The sequence below is a fragment of the Phyllobates terribilis genome, unplaced genomic scaffold (genome assembly GCF_046119375.1).
Source record: "Phyllobates terribilis strain yellow unplaced genomic scaffold, ASM4611937v1 Scaffold_11__3_contigs__length_659146591, whole genome shotgun sequence".
In the NCBI taxonomy this organism is placed as follows: Eukaryota; Metazoa; Chordata; class Amphibia; order Anura; family Dendrobatidae; genus Phyllobates; species Phyllobates terribilis.
Window position 1 is genome coordinate 296,881,124 of NW_027362771.1, and position 16,653 is coordinate 296,897,776.

Consider the following 16,653-nt stretch of genomic DNA (forward strand, 5'->3'; position numbering starts at 1 on the left):
TGAATGCCAGGTCTCAACTTAGATACACATGGGAGAGACCTGTCAATCACCTGGAGTGTGATGGGGAGGTGGGGAACAAACAGCCAGCGGCCCCATCGGACTAGTCGGGTCTCTACTTATCGTCACTGGCCAGCTCTTCATACTGTGTTTTCTCTGAAATGCTGCAAAATTTCAGAGAAAGACAAATCTAGGTGCAATCATACAGTCAAGCTTGGATTTATGCTGTCTGTGTTTTGGGCAGAATTAGTCTAAAGACAGGTTTTCTTTAATAAGGGCCAATTCATCAAACAGTTTATATCAGAAATCTGGTGTAAAACTGTTTAACATGTCAAATAATGTTGCGATTTTTGGCATTTTTATTGTATATAAAAGTCCAGGCAGCACAACTTCTAGAGAACACAAACAGAGCCACGGTGCAAGTTCCACTAGAGCCGAGCGCTTGTTCAGTAAGCTTCATATTTATTGCTTTTTTTTCCAGATCCAAAAAGACAGCATTTATGAATATTCTTCCTTGTGCGTGCAGTTTTTCAGGTCACAGACCCTTGGTCAGGCAAGCGTGAGTGGCGGGACACATCAAAAAAGTATAGTGGTCTCAGTGACACGTCATACTGGGTGCTTTCACTTAAGACTCAAACCATATAACAATATAGCCAGGGAGTAGAAGCAATGTGGAGCATTGTGATTTATTATGGCAGCCCCATTATCACCTATCACCACATTCCTGACACTTTAGCTGGAGGTGTATAGGAACTGGGAGAACATGTGCCCAATACCTGATGCACAGATTGGCGGTAACCATATATACGCATATAAACTGGAAAAAAGCAATCAAGATATAAAGTACAGCTGAAATATTTAGAAAAAATATATAGTAATTAATTAGAAGGAGATGTCACTGCTTACCCCTATAATATGGATTAGTGAAGGATTTTCTCCATCGGTAACACTGACAGCCTGGTCAAACACAAAAGCATTGGTTCTAGATAGGATGGCAACCTTAGATTTGAAGTGCTCACGAACAGTACCTTCAGTCCAAAAAACATGCAAGACTGTGTCAGAATAGTGTAATATGACTGAAAAGTAGTTGTAAAACAATATCTCTACAATTGCTAAGAAACAACAATGTTGTAACATCAGACCGTTGTGTTTTGTACACAGTATAAACTGCAGCAAATCCTAAACGTGGGAACGCATCCTTAAGCATTCTGTCAAAAATATTTACAATAGATCCCAATGTCAAATTGCATGTTAAATCAGAAAACTATGTGCAAAGTGGATGAGGCTGCAAATGGTGATGTGTAAAAATTCGTCAGTCAAAAAAAAAAGTTTAACATACTGTAGATGTGATCACATTTTTATTTTAGATTATTCTGATAGTAGTGTTTAAAAGGTTGTCCACTACTATACAGAATGTCCGCATTTTTTTGTAATTACCTTGTGTTGTCATTCTTGCCTGTGAGAGGCGCTATCGATGACCGCTCACTAGGCATCACGTGACACCCCAGCTACATCCGGGCGTGACCCAGTGACGCGCTTCCCCCTGATTGATGGACTGTGGGTGGGGTCTCACCATGCGTTACAGCCCAGCATCCAGTGCGTGCTTTCCCTCTCTCCTCTGCATTGATTGGGAAAGCGCGGCAAGAATGACAACACAAGGTAATTCCAAGAAAAAAAAAAAGGTATATTTTCCACCTTTTAAATCGATGGGGGTATTCTGTATAGTAGTGGACAACCTCTTTAAGGATACCAAGTCAACGAATACACCTCTTAGGATAGGTTTGAAAGTATTGTGTCTTTTGGGTTTTACTTATAATGGAAAAGCACACGCAGCACTGCTCAATGCAGGCGTAGGCTCCATCTGCAGAACACTAGTTACTTCTCAAAGTTCTAAGACACTGCATGGAATCTGATGTCAGGTCGACATGGTCGATCGGGCACAGTCAGTGTCCATCATGTAATGTAGGTCACTGAACAATGATTTCAGTTTATGCAGCAATGCTTTTTATTTTATTAATCAAATCTGGAATCCACAATCTACTAAAGCAACATTGTTTGAAGATCACTGAAATACTAAGGCGATATCGGACTGCTCACCAGCTTGGTTTCCGCCAACTAAAGCTTTGTGTCGAATCTGCTTACAAGCATCAAGTATGGTAGCACCAATGTAAGCTATTTCTGCACCAAACCGGAAACTCTACAATAGAAATTGAAATAAACATCTAGATTGAATTCTGATCATTTAGAAAATCTTGAACAAAGATTCGTTCTATTCAGCTTTCAGCCTGGTGACCCCCATATCTGCAACATAAGTGAACAAGACTGCTCCCAGACATGTGCAGCAGCCCGAGAGCCTCCTTACCGGATGTTCTCAGCACCTCACTACAAAGCCAATTGCAGCAGAGCTCTATAAGGATTAAGGACTGAGGAGCTGGTTCTATAACAGTTATCTCATTAGGTGATTCTAGAGACACTAGGGCAGACTTGTAAGTAAGCACATGTCCTTTTGTATAATGCAGATTGTTAATTGTGACGAAAAATGGCTGTTATCAGCCATCAGGGAAAAATAACTATTGGCTGTCAGCAGTCACGTGACAAGTAGCCAGCAGTGCTTGTCTCAGGCCCCCCATACACCTTCAATAGCTGTCAGCTGAACGATGGTTTGGGCGATTGCTCGGCCGGCAGCCATCTTGCCCTGCTCTCCCATACAAACTCGTGTGTTCAGTACATGATAGCCATCGCAGACATGTCTGGCAGCGGCTTATCTCTTGGGAAAAAAAATCATCAGTCTGAACTCTGACATGCTGGATCCTTGTCTTCCCGGACAATCATCTGTCCAGGTCCACATACACACAGTGTCTGCAGAACCAGTCATTATCGGCTTTTTTAGTCAACGTTAGTCTAATAAGTATGGGGACATTAAATTTCCTGTGACTGTAACCAGGAGAAGCGCACCAGCAGGGCAAAAAGTGCAATGTGAGCCCTAAAGCCAAATTTCCACATCTTTTTTCACGATCCGAGTACAGAACACGAAGCATGGCCCGTATGTCTACTGACTTGAACTTGAGAGCCTCATATAGGGCAAAGATCAGGGCACATGAATGTGAGAATCCAGCCTAAGGGGAAGGCTCAGTCGCTGTAACCGGCCAACCATACTAGATCTTGTGGTTATTGTTGTTGACATGACCAAGAGCTCCTTGCCGCCATCTCTATTCACCCCCTACAGAGTTGTGTTACCGATGTAACATTAAATTAGATACAGCGCTGTCACAGAGTAGAGGGGGACGGCAGACCAGTATGAAGGTAAATTTAAATGGGGAGATGGGAATACCCCTTTAAGGATGGGGCACATAAATACACTGACCTGTGTGAGGTAGAAGACGTGAGTGTGGGGCACCTCACAAAGAGCATTCACAGCACCACGGAACGTATAGATCTGCTGGTGAGGATCTCCAACAAATATTTTCCCACATTTTTGGGTGAGGACAATCTTCATAATAGCTAAAAAAAAATAAAATAAAGTCATTGCTGCCAAACATTACATTTTGTTGACACAAAAGAGGCAATAAATGTACTTCAAAATGTCACACATAAATGTCGGAAGACTAAATCGGTGGTGTCCTTAATCTGGGACCACAAATGATTTGTTTCTGTATATGGCGGTAGTACGCTTACTTACAAGGTGTACAGTCCTGAGCTTCATCTATAAATATAGCATCGTAAGAGGAGAGATCTGGCCTGCGGAGCTGCCACAGCTTTAGATAACCTGTAAGATGAGAGAAACAAAAGAGGAATGAAGAATTAGAGGGGCGGTCGGATTTCCTGAAGCAGGAGCACATCTCCGATTCCGTACTTCCCGCATGCTGGGGGCAGTGTGCTTCTGATTGACAGATCAGACCAGCGGAATAGTCGCACCTCTGGCCTAAACTGTGTGTCTTCTGATGCTGAAAGCAAAGGCAGCTTAGTCTCTGCAGCATGGCAGGAGTGTAGTTGCACAGCCAGCCAGCCATCTTGAGTGCAGTGCTTACAAGCTCTATTGGAAAGAGCTTGTAAACTTGCATTGGTGGCCAAATATGTGCAGTAAATAAAATTAAAAATCACTCCATTTTTCATTATGGAGGACTTTTAAAACAAGTAAATTGTAAAGTTGCTCAATTTTACAAGCATTTTGCAATTTTGCCAATTTAACATTATGAGAATAATCTTTGATGAAAAAAAACCCTGCTAAAAATAATATTTCCAGAGTATACTTGCCTTCAATGTTTTTGCAACCTCAATCTTAGTAGCATATATTGGGTTTCTTATATAAACAAGATACCCATGAAATCAGAAAGTTACTATGATTAGAATTTTACAGAAAATCCCATTCATCACAGTATGGTTTCCAGCATACAAGGACATTTTACACCCTTCCCATAATAAAACTGTAAACTGTTTTATAAATGGCATAAAATAATCTACAAACTCCAGCAGTACAATGCAAAGCGATGGACATGTTTTATAAAAATGGAGGGAGTGGTCTTACTGCCATTCTATGGGGAAAAAAAACCAAAACCTTACCATCATGAGTCATTTGGTAAGCGTATTCACGAGTTTCTTGAAGGCTTTGCATTTTATCCCAAATTTTGTTCGCTTCCCTCACAGCAAACTATAAAGTCATAAAAATAAAGTGCAGGTGTAAAATAGTTTATAGCAGAACCTAATTTGGAAATTATTAGCATATGCAAATTGTCTTTAATTAAAGTGTACCTTTCATTTCAGGTATCTTTTCAGAATAGGCTGTCATGTGTGTATACATGAGAAGTAACACTATTTCTGGTCATTATATGACTTGTATTCTGCATTTTGCACCTGTTTTCCTCTCTGCAGACTTCATGGTCAGAGACTAGCTGCCATAATGTCATCTATACAAAATACATAGAGACATGGGATTCCTGCTCCTCTCTCTGTCGCACACAGGTAGAAGCAGCAGAACATTGTACAGTAGTACAACTGTGCGTCTAGTACTGCTGTGAGCTGGAGGGTTGCTTCAAGCTGCAGGTCCATCTGCCTTTGTCTGTCTGAAAGCTCCTAACTCCTCCTTCCCTTTTCTTCTCTATAGAGTGTAATAGGAGGTGTAACCTGATACCTCACTTTGGTGGCAATCCAGGTTGCTTTGACAAAGACAGATTTGAGTTTTTTGTTCAGAGTGAAAGAAAGCTTAGGAGGCAGGAAAGAGGGGAAGGAGTGGCTCATAATCCCTGACAGAGGTGTTTTAGGTGCTCAGCCCGAGGGGCACAGTTCTATGAGCTCATTGCACCCTCCCTGTGATAAGTTGCCATGCCTGCTGAAGGCTCTGTGCCTGCCATGATGGTAGTCCTATGAAGATCGGCCTGTAACTTTGCATCATAGGAGACTGTGATTTTTAGGCTATGCTGCAATACTGTGGTGTTATGAAAATATGACTTCCATGGCACATTATTATAATGAGATAAACATATATACCAAACATAAAATGATCTCCTATAGATCTGAAAATTCACAATTAGCAACTCTTGACTTTTTGTAAAAAAAAAATCAACAAAATCATACAACAGTAGGGTAATTAAAAACTCTTAATAATAATGTTAAACAGATAAGAATTATTAATAACAAAGGAGACGAGAGGTGATGAGTTCTTCAATGGAAGTCTACAAACAGGGGCTGGACAGACATCAGTCTGAGATGGTTTAGTGAATCCTGCATTGAGCAGGGGGTTGGACACTATGACCCTGGAGGTCCCCTCCAACTCTAACATTCTATGATTCTATGATGGATGAAAGGGGTTTGAAAGATCTGAGCAAATAAACACAATCATAAACTGTACAGTAATCAATCACACAAATATCATGTAAATAGCGCACATTGCTGGTCACATATATACAATTGTTGTATTAGGTCACATTATCTCGTTCAGGGGTCACTTTTCCTGAAAAAGAGATGGATTGCAAAACAAGAAACATGCGTAGGGACGGATCTATGACATAATACCGTATATCATAGATAAGACCAGCAATGTGCACTGTTTAGATATTTGTGAATTTGCAAATTGAATACTATATGAATAGTGTCCCATTTATTATTTAGAATGGTTTCCTTCTTAGTCATGTGTAATAACAAGAGTGCTTTTAATTAGCCTACTGATCCACCATACAATCATCGTATGGGGGTAATAATATTGGTGCAGTGATATTTATTATCGGTATGGTGGTATTATTCAGTCACTATGATGGTAATTTGTGGTTTGGTAATGGTGTGGTGGTAATTTTCTCTTGTATATGGCATTATTGGTATATTGGTCTTGGTATAGTTAGTTTTGTTAAATAGCAGGATGAGGGTTATATTAAGAAAAATAAATAAATAAGGCCCGCACACATTTAATATTAAATTAATGTACATGTGTATAAATACGCTATGTGGCCAATATACCAACATACATACACGAGGTGTCAGCACACTGCGATTACTGAATGCATACACCCCAATATTGCTGTAAACATTACAAATATAAGGTATTTTGCATTTTTTCATCTTAGAGCGAAATAACCATCCAACCACGATCATTTGCGGATCAAATGCTATATGAATGTAGTCACTTTTGGAATTCATAATGGTTTGCTTCTTAGTCATGTGTAATAAAAGGAGTGTTAGCTTTTAATTAGCCAACTGATCCACTATACGGTCATTGTATGGAAGTAACATTAGTACAGTGATTTTTATTAATAAATCTGTATAGCGGTATTATTCAGTCACTATGTGATGGTAATATATGGCCTAGTGGTAACTTTGTCTTGTATATGGTATTATTAACATATTGGTCTTGGTATAGTGAATTTTGTTTAGTAACAGGATGAGGGTTATATTCAGACACTATGTAGTAGTAATATATATCGCCATGGTGTGGTGGCACTATTTGCTTTATGTGGTATTATTGGTATATTGGTCTTGGTACATTGAGTTTTGTTCAGCAACAGTATAGGGATATTATTTTTTTTTATTCAGTAACTACAGTATATGACTATTATTTCAAAGTATTACATACAATATTATCTTACTGTTGTGTTTTTGTCACAATTTTTATTGTATTTGTATTATTTCTTTCATGAGTGGCTAACACAGACTATCAATGTAACTGTGCCTAGGGCTTATAAAACATCAGCTACGCAACTACCCCCAAGCTATCTACCATAATAAATGCAACTTGCTCCTACAAATTAATAGTAAAGTGCGCACATTCTTGATTGACCAGTCATCTCTATCGGTACCTGTTGTTGAACTAATGTCACCATTTCCCTTTCTCCGCGGTTATTTTTACACCATATAGGAACATGGTCTCTTTCAATTGCTTCGTCGGCAGAAGCAAGAAAATTCTCCAGTGTTTTAACAACAAGTTTGGCTCTAATAAAACCCGCTTCTCCTGCAGGAAGGACAAAGTTTACTGTATATGAAGTAAGCTTCGAGGGGTTCAGCTTCTTCCTTTGCTGATACCTGCATACATATATTAAAAAAATAAATCACACATTAATCTTTACAAATATATTAATATTTTCATCAGAAACTTTAATCCACTCTTGCCAAGACCACAATTTTCAAATCTGACATCTGTCACATTGCGAATATTTTTTGAATGCTTCTACATATCTCAGTGATTTTAGATTGTTTGTTCTAGGTATAATTAGGGCGATATGATTTACATTTATGAAAACTTAAAAAAATTAAAATGTTTTAAATATTAACTTTTATGCCTTTAAAACAGATAGCACTACTGAACAAAATAGTTAATAAATAAGATTTACTTTACATCAGTATCATTTTTTGAAAAAAATTTGGGGTTAGGATTTTAGAAAGGTTAAAAATTTATTAGCAATTTTTCTTTTTTTTTTTTTTTTCATTTAAATTTACAAAAACCTATTTATTTAGGGACCATGAAACAAATAAAACGTTAATTTTTTTTCACAAAAATATTAATTTAGCCCCATATGTTTCATATTCACAAGGGTAGCAGGAGAAATTTCACAAAGAATTCATCTAGGAGTAGAGTGACCAGTTTGGACCTATTGTTGCTTCACAAAAATTTATAACACTGGGATGTGAAAATGAAAATTTTTGTGATTTTTTTTTTCCTGAAAAATAATCCTTTAGCACATTAATTTTTCATTTTCTCAAGGGTAATTGTAGAAATTAGACAAGAAATTGTGGGGTCAATTTTCTCCCGAGTATGGCAGTTTGTGGTCAGCAGAGCCAGGACAATGGATAGGTAAGAGTAGGCTGTAGCTTAAGACATCACCTTATTTTACAGCAAGGTGTGGGACGAGAGGACAATGATACTTTGTGATACTTGCGGGGCACATGCGAAACCTGTCAGACTTCTGCACCTGACACCATGACTCTAGTGCAAAATAGTGCTTGGGCTATGAGCTGAGCAGTTTTGTAGAAACCATAGGGAAAAAAATGAAAAAATACATCAACTCACCAGATACAAAGTAATTAATTACCTTGCTGGGTGTGGTGCACCTTAGATGGTGGAAAGATAAAACTGCTCATCGCCCAGCCCCAGCACTATATTACCATTAGCTTTTAATACACAGGAGCCATGGAGCCAGATGTCTGACTGGTGGAGCATGCAGAGTACAAGTCTCAATGCAGCAGGCGCACATGTTTCGCCAAATACTTGGCATCATCAGGGGATGGAAAAATGGGAGCCAACACTATTTTTTTCTTCTTCTTTGTAAGGGGAGCCATGTCACTTTTTCCAGTTTTTGTGCTACCAGTAATGTGGACTCCCCCTATATTTCTATTGAAAGATGACAGACATGAGTGGGGGATAGTTTTTTTGTGGGATGAGATAAGGTTTTTAGTGGAACAATTTTGGAGCACATAACATTTTGGATTACTTTTAAGGTTTGGTTCGCATTTATCCTGTGCTCTACCTGGTGTACCTACACTGAGGTTTCTGTGCGAGTCTGCAAAAATGGAAAACGAGGTTTTAGACAAAACCCCTCACAGAACCATTCACTATGATACAGTAGGTAGAGTTACTCTGGACTATATGAGGTCTCTGTTCCAGCAGTGCTTGTCTTTTTAGAAGTGCACAAATCACTACTCGGTTACTGACAGCCTAATTATAGTGAATGGTTTTGTATGAATCTTGTTTTTATGAGTTTTACAATTTTTGATTCGCCATATTTTGAGAACTATATATATATATTTTTTCATTTTAAATGCAAAATAGAGCTGTGTAGAGGCTTTTTGTGAGAGGATTTAAATTTTTTAGCGCTACCATTTTTGATTGTTTTCTATTCTAATTTTTGGGAGGAAGAGTAAAAATTTCAATCTGATTATTTTTTTTTATACTGTTGAAGGGAATCTGTCACCACTTTGGAGTTATCAGACCTTTACTATGGCCATACTGGGTATAGAAAAGTAAATCTATACATACCTGTATGGCCCATAGTAGAGGTTTGATTGCAGAGAAAAGTGTTTTTATAAACTCCGTTTTGCACAGGCTTGGAGTCCCGGGAACGCCAAGCAATCCCCGCCTATGTGCTTATTATTCCCTTAAATCCCCGCCTATATGCTGAATTATCATATTCCCCCCTCCCCTGCACGTCACAGGGCCCTGTGACTTGTACTGTGCTCCCTGACTTCCCAGGCATGAGCAAAGCGTTGCTCACAAAGAGCGCACTTTGCTTCACCCGGCCCTGTCTGCCTGTGCACTGCGCTGCAGGGTTCTATTGCACACATTGTTACTGTCACTTCCTGACGCCTGTGCAATAGAACTGTGCAGCGCAATGCACAGGTAGACAGGGCCGGGATGAAGTAAAGCACGCTCTTTCTGAGCAGCGATTTGCGCATGCCTGGGAAGTCAGGGAGCACAGTGCACATCACAGGGCCCTGTGATGTGAAGGGGAGGGGGGGATATGATAATTAAGCATACAGGCTGGGATTTGGGGGAATAATAAGCACATAGGAAGGGATTGCTTGGCATATGGGCCATACAGGTACAGTACAGACCAAAAGTTTGGACACACCTTCTCATTTAAAGATTTTTATGTATTTTCATGACTATGAAAATTGTACATTCACACTGAAGGCATCAAAACTATGAATTAACACATGTGGAATTATATACTTAACAAAAAATTGTGACACAACTGAAAATATGTCTTATATTCTAGGTTCTTCAAAGTAGCCACCTTTTGCTTTGATGACTGCTTTGCACATTCTTGGCATTCTCTTGATGAGCTTCAAGAGGTAGTCAACGGCAATGGTTTTCACTTCACAGGTGTGCCCTGTCAGGTTTAATAAGTGGGATTTCTTGCCTTATAAATGGGGTTGGGACCATCAGTTGTGTGGTGCAGAAGTCTGGTGGATACACAGCTCATAGTCCTACTGAATAGACTGTTAGAATTTGTATTATGGCAAGAAAAAAGCAGCTAAGTAAAGAAAAACAAGTGGCCATCATTACTTTAAGAAATGAAGGTCAGTCAGTGCGAAAAATTGGGAAAACTTTGAATGTGTGCCCAAGTGCAGTTGCAAAAACCATCAAGCGCTACAAAGAAACTCTCTCACATGAGGACCGCCCCAGGAAAGGAAGACCAAGAGTCACCTCTGCTTCTGAGGATAAGTTTATCCGAGTCACCAGCCTCAGAAATCGCAGGTTAACAGCAGCTCAGATTAGAGACCAGGTCAATGCCACACAGAGTTCTAGCAGCAGACACATCTCTTCAACAACTGTTAAGAGGAGACTTTGTGCAGCAGGCCTTCATGGTAAAATAGCTGCTAGGAAACCACTGCTAAGGACAGGCAACAAGCAGAAGAGACTTGTTTGGGCTAAAGAACACAAGGAATGGACATTAGACCAGTGGAAATCTGTGCTTTGGTCTGAGGAGTCCAAATTTGAGATCTTTGGTTCCAACCACTGTGTCTTTGTACGACGCAGAAAAGGTGAACGGATGGACTCTACATGCCTGGTTCCCACCGTGAAGCATGGAGGAGGAGGTGTGATGGTGTGGGGGTGCTTTGCTGGTGACACTGTTGGGGATTTATTCAAAATTGAAGGCATACTGAACCAGCATGGCTACCACAGCATCTTGCAGCGGCATGCTATTCCATCCGGTTTGCGTTTAGTTGGACCACCATTTATTTTTCAACAGAACATTGACCCCAAACACAGCTCCAGGCTGTGTAAGGGCTATTTGACCAAGATGGAGAGTGATGGGGTGCTATGCCAGATGACCTGGCCTCCACAGTCACCAGACTTGAACCCTTTCGAGATGGTTTGGGTTGAGCTGGACAGCAGAGTGAAGGCAAAAGGGCCAACAAGTGCTAAGCATCTCTGGGAACTAATTCAAGATTGTTGGAAGACCATTTCCGGTGACTACCTCTTGAAGCTCATCAAGAGAATGCCAAGAGTGTGCAAAGCAGTCATCAAAGTAAAACGTGGCTACTTTGAAGAACCTAGAATATAAGGCATATTTTCAGTTGTTTCACACTTTTTTGTTAAGTATATAATTCCACATGTGTTAATTCATAGTTTTGATGCCTTCAGTGTGAATGTACAATTTTCATAGTCCTGAAAATACAGAAAAATCTTTAAATGAGAAGGTGTGTCCAAACTTTTGGTCTGTACTGTATGTATAGATTTACTTTTCTATAACCTGTATGCCCATAGTACAGGTCTGATAACTCCAAAGTGGTGACAGATTCCCTTTAATTGTGCAGTATACACAGTGGTGCTTGAAAGTTTGTGAACTTCTCAGAATTTTCCATATTTCCATAAATTTGATCTAAAACTACATCAGACAAACAAAAGTCAAAAATATTAGACTTTGTCATTTTTTACAAGAGGAAAATGATCCAATAAGTCTATGAGAGACAAAAGCATGTAAACCTTTATGATTAGCAGATAATTTAAAGACTGCATTAAATTCTGGCATTTTCAATCAATGGGATGACAATCAGGAGTTAGTGCACTACCTATTTTATTTAAATAATAGGAATCTATCAAAGTCTGATCTTTACAACATGTTTGTGGAAGACTATCAGAGCACGAACTAAGGTAATTTCTGAGGACCTCAGAAGAAGAGTTGTGGGTACTCAATGCTAAAATAGTTACAAAACCTGCAAATAGTTTAGACTCCACCAATCCACACAGTGCACAAGTGAAGGAAATTCAAGATTATTAATACCATCTCTAGAAGTAATTGGCTAAAAAACGATTACTCAAAAGCAAGGTATGCAATACCTTGCAAGGTCACAAAGGAACCCATGGTAACCTATAAGTAACTAAAGTGTAGCGCCGGCGTCCCTGCCCTCTGCTAGGCAGGGACGCTGTTCCCCTCACCTCTCTGCTCCGTGCCCGGCGTCCTCCTCCCGCTCTGCTGGCAGCACGCGCTCCGTCCCGGCCACTGTGCTTAGGGCGCGCGCGCTCTCCCTCCCTCTTAAAGGGGCCGCGCGCGCCGTCCTAAGGAGTCCCCGGCCAATGGCCGGAGGACTTCACCATATATAAGGCACCTCCTCCAAAATGGAGGTGCCCGAGCAATGTTGTTGCACTGTTCACTACTCTGCTTCAGCCCTCAGGTCCCGTTGCCAGTTACCTGCCAGATTCCTGCCAGCTTGCTGTCTTATTCCTGCCTGATTATCTGCTACCTGCCTGCTAGTCTGAGGTCCGACGGTCTGCCTTACTACTCCTGTCAGTCTGTCTAAGGACCAGCCTGTCCGCTCACCTGGGAGCGCACTTCAGCCACCTGCCTGCTTGCCTGAGGTCCGACGGTCTGCCTTCCAACTCCTGTCAGTCTGTCTATGGACCAGCTTGCCTGCTCACCTGGGAGCACACATCTGCTACCTGCCTGCTAGCCTACCTGGAGGCTCCGCCGTCACGTGCTGTGACCACCTGCCTGTCCAGTGACTCCTGCCCGCTCACCTGGGAGCGCTCATCTGCTGCCTGTCTGCTAGCCTACCTGGAGGCTCTGCCGTCACGTGCTGTGACCACCCGCCTGTCCAGAGACTTCTGCCCGCTCACCTGGGAGCACTCATCTGCCGCCTGTCTGTTGGTCTTCCTGGAGGCTCCGCCGTCACATGCTGTGACCACCCGTTCATCCAGAGACTCTCGCCTGCTCACCTGGGAGCTCACATCTATCATCAGCCGCCACAGGTCGTACCAACCCTTTACCCAGAGACTGCCCCGGTCACTTGCCATGATCATCTGCCCGTTCATTCAGAGACTGCCCCGGTCACTTGCCGTGACCATCTGCCCGTTCATCCAGAGACTGCCCCGGTCACTTGCCGTGACCTCCAGCCCGTTCACTCAGAGACTGTCCCGGTCACCTGCTGTGACTCCCTGCCCGTCTTCCCTGGTCGCCACCCGCTCCCTTACAAGGACAGCCCCCTTGTATAGTAGCTCAGAGGTTCCGCCTCCCAGACCCGTTACAGTTTGCTCGGGCCATGGAACCCGGTGGCACCCAAGCTCTCTCGCTTTCGGACCTACGTCATGAACTGTCCCGTCAGAGGTACCAACAGGAGTCCATCCTGAGTCATCTGCGGAATGTCAACTCTTTCCTGGACACTCTGACTGCTCCACCAGCAACCACCGCTAGTGTCATGACTCGCAGCCCGGCAGCGCCGCTGCCCACCAATACCATGGCATCCTGCCCCGGACCCCGGCTTTCTACACCTCCACGCTTCGGAGGCGACCCCGCTCAAGCTAGGGGCTTCATAAACCAGTGCACCCTGCACTTTGAGCTATTGTCCCACCAGTTTAACTCCGACCGGGCCAAAATTGCCTTCATCATGTCCCATCTCACCGGGGAGGCCCTGGCCTGGCTAAATCCTCTATGGGAGAGAGGAGACCCCCTGGTGTCCGACTTGCCTGCCTTTCTCACGGCTTTCCGGAAAGTCTTCGACGAACCCGGACGGAAGACCTCATCCGCATCATCTCTGCTGCGCCTCCGTCAGGGAAATCTCACCGTGGGCCAATATGCCATACGGTTCCGTACCCTTGCCTCGGAGCTGGCCTGGGATAACGACGCTCTGGTATCCGTCTTCTGGGAGGGTCTGTCCGGCTGTATTAAAGATGAACTTGCCGGTCGGGACATTCCTACCACTCTCGATGACCTAATAACTCTTGCCACCCGGATTGACCTACGGTTCCAGGAGCGTTCCAAAGAGGTCACCCGTGAGAGGAGGTTTCCACGTCTAGCTCCTACTCTTCAGAAACCCGTCACTCCCTCCGTCTCTCCCCAGGTACACTCTCCTGAGCCTACGCAGGTCGACCAGACCAAGATGGTCAAAACCCGTCAGGACTTACGCCGTGCCGAGGGGAGCTGCTTCTACTGTGGCAGTAAGGAGCACCAGATCCGTACCTGTCCGGAGAGGTCGGGAAACGCCTGTGTCTAGGTTCACTCCGAGAGGTCGACCTAGACAAGAATAAATCCTCTCCATCTCTGCTGCTGTCAGTCTCAATTATCTGCGGGGAGAATCGTTATTTCGAACTAGCCCAACTTGACTCTGGAGCGGCCGGGAATCTTATTTCACAGGCCCTGGTAGAAAAATACCGCATTCCCACCAAACCTCTGGCTATACCATTATCTGTCGCTGCTGTGGATGGGGGTCTCTTACCACGTCCCATCCAACTCATCACCGAATCCGTAACTCTGCAGGTGGGAATGCTGCATTCTGAGAGCATCTCTTTTCATGTTCTGCCTGGACTCTCTCACGCCCTCTTACTAGGTCTACCTTGGCTCCAGAGACATGCACCCGTGCTTGACTGGCAGACCGGAGAAGTCCTTCGCTGGGGACAGGACTGTCATAAGACTTGTTTGGTTCCTGTTCATCCCGCCCGTCCTTCTCCTACCCCAGCTAATCTACCTGGACTTCCGATTCCTTATTGGTCTTATGCTGATGTCTTTAATAAAAAGGAAGCAGAGACACTACCCCCTCATAGACCATACGACTGCCCTATCGACCTGTTACCTGGTACTACTCCTCCCCGTGGGCGTATTTATCCATTATCCGCTGCTGAGACCCGGTCGATGTCCGAATATATTGAGGAGAATCTGGCCAGGGGATTCATCCGGAAATCTACCTCCCCGGCGGGAGCAGGCTTCTTTTTCGTCAAAAAGAAGGACGGCTCTCTCCGTCCCTGTATAGACTATAGAGGCCTTAACCAGATCACGGTGAAGAATAAGTACCCCCTTCCGCTCATTCCGGAGTTATTTGATCGTCTGAGGGGGGCTAGAATCTTCACCAAACTGGACCTCCGTGGGGCGTACAACCTGGTTCGTATCCGTCAGGGGGATGAATGGAAGACGGCATTCAACACCCGGGACGGCCACTATGAATATCTGGTAATGCCCTTTGGTCTCTGTAACGCTCCTGCCGTCTTTTAAGAGTTGGTCAATGACATCTTCCGGGACCTTCTCTACTCCTGCGTAGTGGTGTACCTGGACGACATCTTGGTCTTCTCTCCGGATCTCCAGACTCACCGGAGGGACGTTCGTCAGGTTCTGCTCAGGCTCAGGCAGAATCACCTCTTCGCTAAATACGAGAAGTGCCTCTTTGAGCAGACCTCGCTTCCGTTTTTGGGCTACATTATTTCTCAGACCGGCCTACGAATGGATCCAGAGAAACTGTCTGCCATCGAGAAATGGCCTCGACCGGAGGGGTTGAAGGCCATTCAGCGATTCCTGGGCTTCGCTAACTACTACCGCCTCTTCATACCACACTTCTCTTCCCGGACTGCCCCAATTTCCGCGCTCACCCGTAAGGGTACTAATCCCAAAGAGTGGCCGCCCGAAGCAGAGGAGGCCTTTCTTTCCCTAAAACAGGCCTTCTCTTCCGCCCCGGTGCTGCACCGCCCGGACGGCAACAAGCAGTTCTTCCTGGAAGTTGACGCCTCCTCCTCTGGAGCCGGAGCGGTACTTACTCAAAAATCATCTTCCGGGAGAATGGTAACTTGTGGCTTCTTCTCCAAACTCTTCTCCTCTTCTGAGCGCAACTATTCCATAGGAGACCGAGAGTTATTGGCCATCAAGCTGGCGTTGGAGGAGTGGCGTTACCTACTCGAGGGGGCTCTTCACCCGGTAATAATTTACACTGACCACAAGAACTTGGCTTACCTCCAGCATGCCCAGAGACTTAACCCGCGCCAAGCCCGGTGGTCCTTGTTTTTTGCTCGCTTTGATTTTGTTCTTCATTTTCGCCCGGCTGACAAAAACGTCAAAGCAGACGCCTTGTCCCGATCCTTTCTGGTGTCCGATCTCGAGGAAGAACCTAAACATATCATCGATCCCACCAGAGTAATGCAGGTGGCTCCCGTGAGTCTAAATCGTCTCCCTCCCGGTAAGACGTTTGTTTCAGTACCTGATCGGAAGAAGATCCTACACTGGGGCCATTCGTCTAAACTAGCTGGCCACGCCGGTCAGAAAAAGACCCTCCAGCTTATTGCCCGGCACTACTGGTGGCCTACCCTGCACAAGGACGTAATAGACTTTGTTTCTGCCTGTGTGTCCTGCGCCCGCAACAAAGTCCCGAGACACCTGCCAGCCGGTCGCCTCCTTCCGCTTCCTGTGCCTGCTGCCCCCTGGCAGCATATTGCTATGGACTTCATAACTGATCTCCCCGTCTCCGCCGGTTGTA

General features: G+C 43.8%; 1 protein-coding gene across 2 annotated transcripts in view; it reads right to left on the reverse strand.

The window, feature by feature from the left end:
- Positions 1 to 16,653, reverse strand: part of FBH1 (F-box DNA helicase 1) — a 104,606-nt gene that overhangs the window by 20,918 nt on the left and 67,035 nt on the right. For both annotated transcript variants that reach the window (XM_073652465.1, XM_073652464.1), the window contains exons 10-15: positions 7,281 to 7,503; positions 4,558 to 4,645; positions 3,677 to 3,763; positions 3,362 to 3,498; positions 2,095 to 2,194; positions 904 to 1,025 (exon numbers count right to left, since the gene is read on the reverse strand). In XM_073652465.1, coding sequence (XP_073508566.1) covers positions 904 to 1,025; positions 2,095 to 2,194; positions 3,362 to 3,498; positions 3,677 to 3,763; positions 4,558 to 4,645; positions 7,281 to 7,503 — 757 coding nt within the window. The remainder of the gene's footprint in view (positions 1 to 903; positions 1,026 to 2,094; positions 2,195 to 3,361; positions 3,499 to 3,676; positions 3,764 to 4,557; positions 4,646 to 7,280; positions 7,504 to 16,653) is intronic.